We start from the raw sequence: 11,720 nt of genomic DNA, 5'->3' as shown, positions 1-11,720 counted from the left end.
ATATGTTGGCTTTTATTATCCTGTTGTGCTGCAGGCAGCAGGATAATAAAAGCCAACATATTCTGCCGGCAGGTTTCTACATTTGAAGTTAATTTAGGCGTTAATAAACTGTTTCAGAGGAGTGATCATAGCGCTCTGCATCAGCAGTGCTGCGTCTGACTCCCTGCCAGCTCCCAGATCAGCTTCTCTCATTGGTTGATGCGGCGCATCCAGCAGCAAAAATTTAATTTTTCCAACTCCAGCTTCTGCTGCTTCTAAAATTTTGAACACTTGAGTAAAGTTGATGGAGGATTTTAGGGAGTTCCAAAAATAGGACGTACAATTTGTTATTTTCTTAGTAAAGGGCGTACAATATACGCCTGTACGTATTGCTAACTAAAAGCCTGTTTCTTATCTTTATTATTTAATATTGAGACACACATAAATGTTCTTTTAGAGTGGTATTAGGGGGCAACATTGTCCGTATGGTAGATCTACCCCTGCCTGTTTAGCTTAAAGGCTGGAAACCAGCGTTGGGTTTTTTCTGTGTTTTATCCGGCCGAAAGAAATAGTTTCTCCCAGTTACTTCCAGAAGAAACTTGGAAGATCAAGTTTACTGTAAGCTTTTGTTTCTTTTTGTGAATATTTTGCCTTAACCCTTTATAGGGCACTCCATGAAATACTTTGAAAATCTGAATTTCAAGCCAATAGTGTTATTGGAATCCAGGACAAGACCTTATTACTAGGGTTGTCACGAAACTAAACTTTTCAAATCGATTCCGATACTAAGGAAAATATTCGATACTCGATACCATTTTGGATACCACAAGGATAAAAACAAGACTCCAAAATTCAACTGAAATATTTTCATTAATAAATAAAATACAATAAATAAATACAATAAACAATAAGAACAATATTTTGAGGTTGTTTGCTGTGCACAATATTAAGCAATCTTGATAAAAAACGTCTTACTTTTTTGAGTATCGATACTTTTGACAACCCTACTTATTATGTTTGTAACATTAAAAAAATATGGATATGTTAATGGAAAAAATTAATGTCAATGTAATAACAAGAAACGGCAACTTGCCCGAATATATTAAGAAAAAAAAAAAAAAAGTGCTTCTATAAAAAATTCATGAAAAACACATTTTTTTTGGTCTAACATAACCTTAGAGGCATTAATGCTGATACTGGCACTTAGATTTATTTAGTTTAGAAACCTAAATATAATAGTTAACTAGGCTTATTAACTTTATAATTTTTCAATTAGCTTTTTACCTCTTTTTGTTGACTTACAAAAGAAGTTTTATTTTGGCATTTGACCAATACCAAAATAAGATGTTCAGCCATGTAGCAGGATCTTTACTGAATGGTTGGATATAGATCTTGTGTTTCTAGACCTCACTGAGGGACGGGACCTAAATTCAGTAATAACCCTGAGGTGGGGTTCAATATCTATAAACCAGGGGGGGTTTAGGGACATGAACAGCAAAAGAAATGAAGGAAGCAGAAAGCCAGCTGGTGGAATCTGAGCCTTTTCTTACATTTGACCAATAGTTACTCATTCATCTACATTTGTTTTACATACACGTAATAAATTATATAAAATAATCTTAATTCCTCGATGTCCCAGGACTTTCTTCCAGTCGTCTGGAACAAACCTGTTTCTTCCAGATGAAACTAAACCCTACTAGAAACAAAGGGAAGCTGCTAGCTTGACTGTACTAACAGAAGCAGCTCAGTAACAAACAGAAATACCAAAGCTGGGAATCTTTGGCTTCATATCAGACGTAAAGCTACGATGTTCAACATTTTCCAAAATGAGAAAGACCTCCTTTAATAAGGAGCGGGGGCCGGGCCCCCCTGAGGGTGGAGCGGACAGACACAGGGTTCATTTAGGAGCTCAGAGTTGGTTCTGTTGACCAGAGCTGCAGGTAAGGCCCGTCTGGTCACAGCATGGCTGTGTCCTGCGCTGCAGAAACGTCACAGTGTTTACAGAGGGAGAAACCTCATTTCCCATCCGCCATCCTCACCACAGAGCAGCTCTGTGTTCACGCCGAGCTGATGTGGCGGCTGACATTTAACGGAGAGGCAGAGAGTGGAGGGCACACCCTGCAGCAGAGGAGCCGGGATCAGTCCTCAGACCGCTCAGACGGATCCTTAACCCAGCTTAGGGCCGACCAGCTAACCTGACTTTAGACAAATCAGCCCAGGAATAAAACTAAATCTAAGGCTACATTCACGCAGCAGCCTGAAGGGACCAAAATCCCATTTTTTCCCCTACATGCGACCTGCATCCGATCTTTTAATGACAGTCTGAACAAAACAGATCCGACTTTTCTTTCCAATCCAACCCAGCCCACTTGGCCATGTGGTCCTGAATCAGATATGAATCTGATCTTTTTAAAAATGTGACCTGTGTCTGACCAGCGACACCATTAAAACTCAACAAAGGTCACTATTCTGCGTCTTGCTACGCAGAAGCGGGGAAAAAACAACAACCATGGCGGCTCTAAATGTGGAGAAAAGTCTTTATTTTTAACCCTCTTTCAAAGACTGCGTTATTAATGCACAGGCTGAGGTTGGAAAAGATCACTAGATGCACTTCAGCACTACCACCCATGGTTACTTACCGTACCGTACCCACTTTATTTATGAAGCACTTTATACACCGACAGGACAAGGCTGAACACAATCATAAAATTACTAAAAAGTTAAAATAAAACAATCCACTGGACTTTGTTCAAAGTTTGAAGACGATTTTTCAATTCAAAATGTCAGAGACGGCGCTGAGTTTGAGGCTTTATACAGGAGCTCAACAAAGCCTTTAGAAAACATGCAAATAGAAACGGATGAACGGGTCCCCCCCTTTGGAATGGGGGTCGTTTGGCTTCTTTGTTAGCCTGCAATGCCCCATACCTGTCTATGTCTCTGAAAGGGGGGGGGAGGTAGTGATGATAGCTTCCTGGATGGGAGCGAAACGTCTTAAAACATGAAGACAGAGTCCAGTTGATTGTTTTTGAACTTTTTTGGAACAAACAGGATCTGTTAAGATTTTCATGTTAAATGAATTTTAAAGGGAAATAAACAGGCTTTCCATCAATATTAGAGCATCAAACAGGCCTTTTTGGTTTAATATTTGATAAGTTGATATATTTAAGGTACTGAGCATTTAAAGTCTAGCATCAGGCCCCGCCCACTGAGGGATTTACCCAGATACTACTCCAGTATGGGTTCGGGTTTTTACCTGATTTGCCTGGCAGGGGAAAAAAAAGATATTTTTCTTTAGTTTTTTAATAAAAATAGATCAGAAACTTTAATTTCAAATGGAGGGAAAAAGCAGAACGATTCTAACTGTTAAAGTCTTCTGGAAATGATTGTTGGTCAATTATTGAGCCCAAAATAAAATCATTAAACTTAAATCTGCAGCTGATGAAAAACTAGCAAATGCTAAACAAATATTCTTAACTGTAATAAACCATGAAATAAAAAAACAGATTTAAACGTTTTGTTTAACATTTATAGATCTGTGGTGATGGAAGAAAGCAGCTGCAGCCTCAGATTGTTCTCAGCATCTTATCAGAAATGTTTGCTTTTCTTTATCAGGAGAATATTTGACAGATTAAGAACGCTTCCTGACTTCTAGGAAGTGATCAGCGGACATCCTCCACCTCGTCTTCATCCTTTTTCTGATCTTCTTCATGATTCCTCTGAAAAGATTCACTTCTTTGCTTTGCGGAACAAAAACCAGCGGAAACTGATCGCCTTCTGAGAGTCTCTGTGGATCCGACTGGTTCCCAAAAAGAAAAAAGAAGAATATGCAGACATGTTCTTCTTTAAAGCAGTTTATTTTTCCTCCAGCTGGTGCGGTGACAGCTGCTAAAGCCCCCCCAGCCCGCCGGTCCGCTGCTCAGGTGCGTGTGGTCTGTCCTCCAGTCCAGACTGCTGGCATTTTTTCTGTCATTTCAGATAACAGACAAAAAAGAAAGAGAGCCCCTGTCTGAGCCCTGACCTCTGACCTCTTGATGCCGCCTCTCATACGCCGCCCCCCCCCACAGACCTCTGGATTCGCTAACAGTGTGAGTTCAGGTCAGGAGGGTTTTGGACAGTCCTGACGTCTGGAGGACTCGTTCCCGCCTGCGACCGCTTTCCCCTCACGTCTCCTCCTCGCTCTCTCTCTCTCTCTCTTTTGCTGGCTCATTCTCTCTGATGCTCGCTCGCTCGTTCAGCCCGGGCCCAGACTCCGATCAGCGTCTCCTGGAGGAAAGAGCAGGACAGTTACTGTAGACGAGCAGAGCTGCAGCTTAAAGCGCAGACAGCAGCTTGTAGAAACTCCTTCAGCTGCGGTTTATAACGTCGTTTCTACAGAGGCTGCAGAAGAATTAAAGAGGAGTTCAGACAGCAACTTCTTTCTTTTCTTTCCTAGATCCACTTTCACATCTCATAAATTTCTACATCTGAAGCGGAGATTTAAAAGCAAAATGGTTTGGGAGGAAAGATAAATAGTTTGAAAACCTAAACTCTGGCATCTAAAGCAGGAAGGAAAGATGTGATGAAGGAGCTGAAAGGAAAACAAAGTAAAAATATGAGGATATAAGAATTAAAAATGTCTGGTTGGCTTCCATGGAGCAGCAAAGATCTGGAAAACCAGATAAAAAGCCAAACAGCTGCAGTTAAACAGACACACAACAGAAGCAGAGCCCAGTTACTCTTAAACAGTCATTAATGTTACAATATCTCGCCGTCTGGGTTCTCCTCGCCGTCTCAGATGCTCGGCTTCTGGTCTCTCTGCCTGCCTTGGGCCTCCTGCTTTTCCTTTATTGCACTTTTCTTATCTAAACGAGGCCCCAGGGGCGTCACATTCTCCTGGTTTGCTTCCTGGCAGCTCTGGACGCCTCACCTTCCTCCAGTTTTGAAGATGAGGTCGGCGTTGGGAGCGCCTTTCGGGTGCTGGTAGCGGGGCCGTCGCTCTCGGTTGGTGTTGGCTGGCGCCGGACGCTGGGCGAAAGATTGCATCATCTCTGTAAGACGCACAGAACGGAGGGATCAATGAAACATTTTGTTGGTTAGTCAAATAACGAACTCATCAAAACAAGGTTCTGGTTTTCCTGGCGGGCCTCCAGGGGTCCTGGTGGCGTACCCTGATAGTCCTCCTGCTCCTGCCTCTCGTTGATGTCCAGGGTGAGCTTCTTCATCCTCATCCGCTCCTCCTGCTCCGCCTGCTGCTGGTTGAAGTGGTTCGCCGCCAGGTGGGACGACAGCGGGACATTCAGGATCTTATACTGTCAACCAGGAGAACAGGCGTCAGAAGCCGCTCATGCCGCCATCCATAACACTTCCTGCTATTCGTTATGCCTCTAATGTAAAAAAGGTCGAACTGGTTCATCTGTCGGCTGACTTTTAGGCCAATGTTTGTTTTTCTTGTATCGTTGTTTTGCCAATGATAACTGTTAGAAATATTTTATTTATACTCCGTTTGTGTTTNTGATGATTCAGGTTTCCTCCTGGTTTCTGAAATCCACTGGTTTTAAAGTACTCTGACAAACTGTATGATGATTACAAATCCTGACATCCATGTTTTAAAATGTTTTTTTGAGCTTACATAAAACAGGAAATAAAGGCTCTGAATGTATCAGGATGCGTAATGAATTTATAAATGAGTTTTACCTCAAAGGGAGGATCCCTGCAGCTTGTTTTTAATGCAGGGTGTCTCTGGCTCTGCAGACTACAAAGGGTTTTTAATGCGCAGAGAAAGACAGTAAACCCATAAAACAGTTTGAGTGACTTTAAACCATCTTTCCTCTTCATAACAGCTTTCATTCTCTCCATGCTTCACATTTCTGTGCAGCATTTAGAGAAAAGCTGTGGCAGGAAATGAGGAAATACGCTCGCTGCCTTGTAATTAGACCTCGACAAACAAGACGCACCCTAAAAACACTCGGCTGGCGGGAATACAGCACAGACCCCGTTTAGGAGAAAAAAACAAAAACAAACATCCAATATCTCCACACATTTATTGCGCTGTAATCTCATCATCGTGAGCGGTGACACAAAGCTTCATTTTCTATTTCACAGAGCACAAAGAAACTTGAAGCACGGCCAGAAAACGACAAAAAGAATGTGCAGAAAGGCCAAAGTGGCAGAATATATTTCTCCATCTAAAGCTTTAAAACATTGAACTCATCTAAGACACCAAAGCAGAGATCGTCTGTAAAGCAGAGTCCCAGGAAGGAGAAAGTAGCCCGAAAAAAAGAAGATAAAACTGCAATCAAAGCAAGATGAAGGTTCATGATCCAAGTTTAAACCATACAGATAATATTTTATCATTTTGTCTGAATAAGGTTGGAACATGATAAATATTTACACCCAGATGTCCACCAGTGATCCCATTTCCACCCGGAGATAAAAAGTCTCTGATGTTTGGAGACGCTGCTGCTGTTATTAACGATCCTGCTTTGAATTATTGTCCAATCAGAGCAAAACATCCTTTTAAATCACATTCATCTACTGTTCAGCTTTAGATTTGATTTAATTTTACATGTTTGTTTACATATGACCAAAATAAAATAAAAAAAGGGGGGGGGGGACTGCTGTAAAGATGCAGACCAATGGATTTTTTTTAACTTTACTAGCATTCAGGAAAAAATATCAAAAAAGGAATAAAATAAATGTATGCAGATCAGTGGAAATGTGTTAAATTAATCAGCAGGGATAAAAAGGGTGTGACTGATGTGATGCTGAAGGATTTTCCACTAATTAACGTTTTTATTTTTGATTAAAATCAATTAAAAGATCAAAGTGCTTAGAAACAAATGGATAAATAACTGATTTAAGTTTCCATCTAAACCGTTTTAGAAATTAACTTTATACTGAAGGAAACTCTGTTTTAATTCAAATAAAAAAAAAATTTAGATTCTCAAGGAAAATTAGAAATCAAACTATTTTAACCAACTTGGTAAATTTAGAGAGAAGCATGTAAAGAAACCAGCTTCTCCTCTTGATGGTCACACTGCTGTGGGGCCGTTCTTAGACCAGTACTGGAAGCTGGTCTCATACAGACCGCAGGCGGGGCGTCCCGTCCTCTCCTCTCTAATACTGGAGGTTTTCTCAGATAGAGGACGGACATCTTGGACGATAGAATTGGTTTGTTTTAGAAAAGAGAAACTGTGATTCCTGATTAATTGAAATCATCAATCTATGCACTGGATGTTGTTTCCAAGTTTGAAGACGTTTCTCTTCCATCCAGGAAGATTTTTCAATTCAAAATGTCAGAAAAACTGTTTAGTTCCAGGTTTTATAGAGCGGACCAAAACAAAGCCTGGTTTTAGTTTAGAAAACATGCAAATAGAAACGGATGAACGGGTCCCCCCCTTTGGAATGGGGGTCGTTTGGCTTCTTTGTTAGCCTGCAATGCCCCATACCTGTCTATGCCTCTGAAAGGGGGGTCGTTAGAGGGAATAGTTGGCCTGGCTGAACAGGCGAGGTCTTCTGTTCTCCTGTAAAGGGGTTGGTGTTGCTATGATAGCCGGAAGGAAGCAACTAATTTGCTGCATTGCTGCACAACCATTAAATACAATGCAATTATAAAAAAAGGATTCAGTATAAAATATAATTAATATATAGACTCAATTAAACAAAGTAAAACCTGTCAGATTGGGCAAAAAGCCAAAGAAAAAAATGGTTTCTTAAGTAGAAAAACAGTGAGTGAGGAGGCCTGTCTTATGCCAAAGGAAGCTCATTCCATAGTTTAGGAGCAGCTACAGAAAAAGCAGTTTTTCTGTGTCTTTTTTTTTTACTTCCATAAACACGGAGCACGCTTGCTTGTGACATCATTGCGCCCTCTAATGCGCCTGCGGAAAACTTAGGGTGTGAATGCAGATCACACAGGACATCACATATAAGTCACATATATTTTGAAATGTGAACGACCACGCCAAAGAATGCTATTTCACAAAAAAACTGGAATTGAGCATCAAAGTCTGCAGTCTGAACTTAGCATTATGCTACATTCAGACTGCAAGCAGCAGGTGCTTCATTTTTGATGCTTGTACAACTTTAGTTCTGATGCGCGACTGAAGCATCTTTGCTGCTCTGGCTGCGCAGTCCCAAAGTGGGTCTGATGCGCGATGGGCGGAGCTTCACTATCCTTTCTTTGCCTGGAACAATGGTGGCTATATTAGCTGTGATCAGTGGGTAGAAATTAGTTTTAATATGTTTTTAAGTGAGAAAGTCGACTGAAACCTTCATCTCTGCAGTCAGTTCATCCAGATTACCATCCCGCCTTAAACTATTATTTAACTGTCGCTCAGACCGTCTCTCTCCCTGCCAGCTCCCAGATCAGCTTCTCTGATTGGTTGATGTGGAGCGCCGTGCACCAAAAGTTAAATTTTTCCAACTATAGCAGCTGCTGCTTCTGAGGCGCAGCTTCAGCTGCTCAAAACGCGCTGCAGGTTTACATGCATGTCAGCCATTGACTTTGCATGTAAACCAGCTGCTTCAGCTGGTTGCTGTCTGAACATAACATTGGCTGACTGCCCCAGCATCATCTTTCTAAACATCTAAAGATGAGTAAAAGATTCTGCCTTGGATGAAAACTTTGAGTTTCAGCTGGTTTAATTTCGTAAAAAGGAAACTTTGGTTGGCCGATTATTAGCATTTAATCAAAAATAAAACAATCAAAAGATTAACCAATTTGCAAAACAATCATTAGTTGCAGCCCTAAAGACCACCTCTTTATTTTAAACACAATTACTGATAGGAGGAAAGATGGCTGCAGTCAGAGGAGGTGCTAAAGCCAGAACGGCAGAACATGAGCTACAGCAGCAGAGGTCAACCTGAGGACGTGGTTCTGAGTGAGCGTAAGGAATGAAGAGATGTCTGCTTTAAGATGAAACAAAAGATCCCCGTGGAACAGATGAGACTTAGACCAGTTCAGAGGATGAGACGGAGCTCCATCTCACTGTGACGCTTTAACAAACCAAAGGATGAGATGCTTGCAGTTTTCTCTCACCTGCTGTTTGTTTCCTTTCCGGGTCAGCATGACGAACTGCATGGTTTCGGAGATGTCCGCCTCTCCCTCTCCCATGCACTGCTGCCCAGAGCCGCCCTTCTTCAGCTGACTCTTCAGCTGCAGAGGGATGGCCACGTCCAGCTGGTGCACCTTCACCGCCTCGCCGCTGCGCTGCTGCAGAGACCAAAACACGCTCATCACGGGGCGTCACTCGGGACAACGCTCAATCTACTCCAGCGTAATTATATGAGGATGTAAAACCTGCAGGTTTTCCAGCATCATCTTATCCAGAGCCTGAATGAAGTCTTCATCCTCAGCGCAGGCCACATGTTTCAGCCCGCCCCCACGGATGGTCACCTCCTATCAACAGCCAGCAAACAAAACCAGCTCAGAAACTCCCCCCATCTACCAGAAAACTATGGATCTTTGACCTCATTACATTGTTCTCCTCATCCGTCTCATTCTCTTTGTTGGAGTCGGTCAGATAATCCGTGTTCTCTTCTTCCTCTTCATCACGCTCTTCCTCCTCATTCTCAGATCCTTCCTGTAGCGAAAGAAAAAAAAAAAAAAACAAGATTGTAACCCACCAAAAATCAAAAACAGCAGCCGATTTATTCAAAAAAGAGGGAAGAAAAAAAGACAACAATCCATTTACTGCACAGAAACTGGATCAGAAATGTATTTTTCCTGCAAGAGGGGAAGTGAGTGAGACAAAGCTTTGGTTTTATTCCAGAAATATGCATAAATCCTGCAGGGAAAACATTACTGTGAATCAATCCAAATGTGCCACGACACCGAGAAATAAACTGGATGAATAGTGATACATTTAAGGACAAAAACTCAGACAGCCGTTTCTTCCAGCATCAGATCACCCACACGAGTTTTGAGCATCAATAAAACGCCTGCTGCTTTGTTCACTCACTTAAATAACATGCTGCTGTTATTTTTGCACATTTCTGTTGCTTGCTGCTATTTTCCTATTTCCACTAATGTAAAAATCTGTTCAGCTGTATATTGATTATCTATTCTATAATTGCACATCATTTATATTGTAAAAACAATGTACAGTAAAGCACTTTATTTTGTTTATTTTTAAACTCTGTCACCTATTCTGTTATTTTTTGCACTTTTAAAGGTTCACATTTGTGAGACCAGTTTTGCTGTAATGCTTCTGGACAATGAAGGGATTTTCTATTCTATTCTAAATTAAACTGCTCCATGTTTTCTACTTATGGTTCATCTGTGGTTTTCTGGAGTCTTAAAGCCTCATTAACAGCTTTTTGACTTTTTAACTTAAGACTCAGACTAACTTTATCGTCATTTTGAAAACACAGAGTTTATACGGATTCTTTTTTACTGCTTAGCAGCAAAAAAGAACATTTCCATTCATAAAGTGCAGCAGACTAAAGACTGATTCATGTCAGTTTAGGCAGAAATGGCTGTTGAAATCATTGTAGTTTTCTAGCGTTTTAGCTACTTCCTGCTATCAGAGAGTTTCTATTTATATGACAACTCGATTATACAAATAAGGAAGAAAAAAGGCCTCCAGAAAAAATGTGGTTAATGAATAATTATACGCCAAGGACTATGTTTGGTTATGTGCAAAAAGAAAAACAAAAAAAAACAACAACCCTCTATAAACCCTTCAAAGGTGCGTTGAGATAAGATTGTCTGTTGCACAAAGTATTGTGGGTTGGTTCCTTGATAAAATATGCCGAGCAGGAAAGTTTCCACCAAACAAACAGGCGCTTTGTCTGGTTTTCTTGCTTTTCTAGGTCGTTCATGGATCATAGGGCAGAATAATCCACAAAGAAAAAGGCTGTGTGAGACCATTACTTATTAAAGATCAAGCTAAAGACAAATTAAGACAGAAGACAAACACACACACACCTTTTAACAGCTTTTCTTATCAATCCTTCATGTGGAAAAGTCTTTACGCTTGAGCGGAATTGCTCTCACAGTAAAACAAACAAAACTATTTAACTTTTCATTCACACTGAAAACTTTATAATGAGACAAACACAACAGACAAATAAAGCGTGTTAAAGTCATTTCTCAAACCCTGAATCTGCTCAAGCTGCAGAACAATCACCCTGGTGAAAGAAACAACCAATCAGACAAATTAGGATTTATTGATTATTGAAATATTTATCCACTAATTTAGTCATCTTTAATTGGAGAATACAAACTCTAATACGTGCCATTCGCTTAAACAGCGACCCAATCAGTTCATTAATTGCAAAAAAAAAAAAAAAAGGAAATCTCTCTAATTTATCCAGAACTCCTCAAATAGAAGTTTTGGCTTCAACTGGTTTTATCAAACGGATTAATAAGGGGTCGATCTAGGACAATAGATAAACTTCCAACGCTAATCCAGCCTTTAGGTAGCTTAAAGCTTCCACTGGACATAAAAACAGCCCGAAATGCAAAAGAGTGATGAAAGCACAGATAAAGAAGAGAGGAAAGAAGAAAATAAACTGATATCCCAACTATTATGGTCAACGGAAAAAGATCTGATATCATGCAGCCTTAGCAGTAAGGATGAGCAGAAATTAGCTCCTAGCTTCCCTTTGGTTTGGAAACACTACAGTCAATAAACAACAAATCTATTGACACCACATCACTACTAGGGATGCACGATATTAGGATTTTGGCCGATATGCCGATATTTTAAAACTTGTGTAGCCGATAACCGATATCGATGTTAAAGCTGGAGAAAAATAAG

At 40.6% G+C, this 11,720-nt stretch overlaps 1 protein-coding gene across 2 annotated transcripts in view; it reads right to left on the bottom strand.

Moving 5' to 3' along the window:
* Nucleotides 1-3,354: 3,354 nt before the first annotated feature.
* The window catches only part of upf2 (UPF2 regulator of nonsense transcripts homolog (yeast)), a 24,281-nt gene continuing 15,915 nt past the window's right edge, over nt 3,355-11,720 (bottom strand). Inside the window, exons 16-21 of one of the 2 annotated variants that reach the window (XM_015383942.1) lie at nt 9,435-9,539; nt 9,257-9,355; nt 8,996-9,169; nt 5,126-5,267; nt 4,886-5,006; nt 3,355-4,242 (exon numbers count right to left, since the gene is read on the bottom strand). In XM_015383942.1, coding sequence (XP_015239428.1) covers nt 4,233-4,242; nt 4,886-5,006; nt 5,126-5,267; nt 8,996-9,169; nt 9,257-9,355; nt 9,435-9,539 — 651 coding nt within the window. In that variant the 3' untranslated portion in view covers nt 3,355-4,232. The remainder of the gene's footprint in view (nt 4,243-4,885; nt 5,007-5,125; nt 5,268-8,995; nt 9,170-9,256; nt 9,356-9,434; nt 9,540-11,720) is intronic. The other variant, XM_015383943.1, reaches the window with a different exon arrangement.

Source organism: Cyprinodon variegatus, unplaced genomic scaffold (genome assembly GCF_000732505.1).
Source record: "Cyprinodon variegatus isolate N-32 unplaced genomic scaffold, C_variegatus-1.0 Scaffold298, whole genome shotgun sequence".
In the NCBI taxonomy this organism is placed as follows: domain Eukaryota; kingdom Metazoa; phylum Chordata; class Actinopteri; order Cyprinodontiformes; family Cyprinodontidae; genus Cyprinodon; species Cyprinodon variegatus.
Note: the sequence above shows the minus strand (reverse complement) of the source record. Positions and strands in the feature narration are given on the sequence as shown.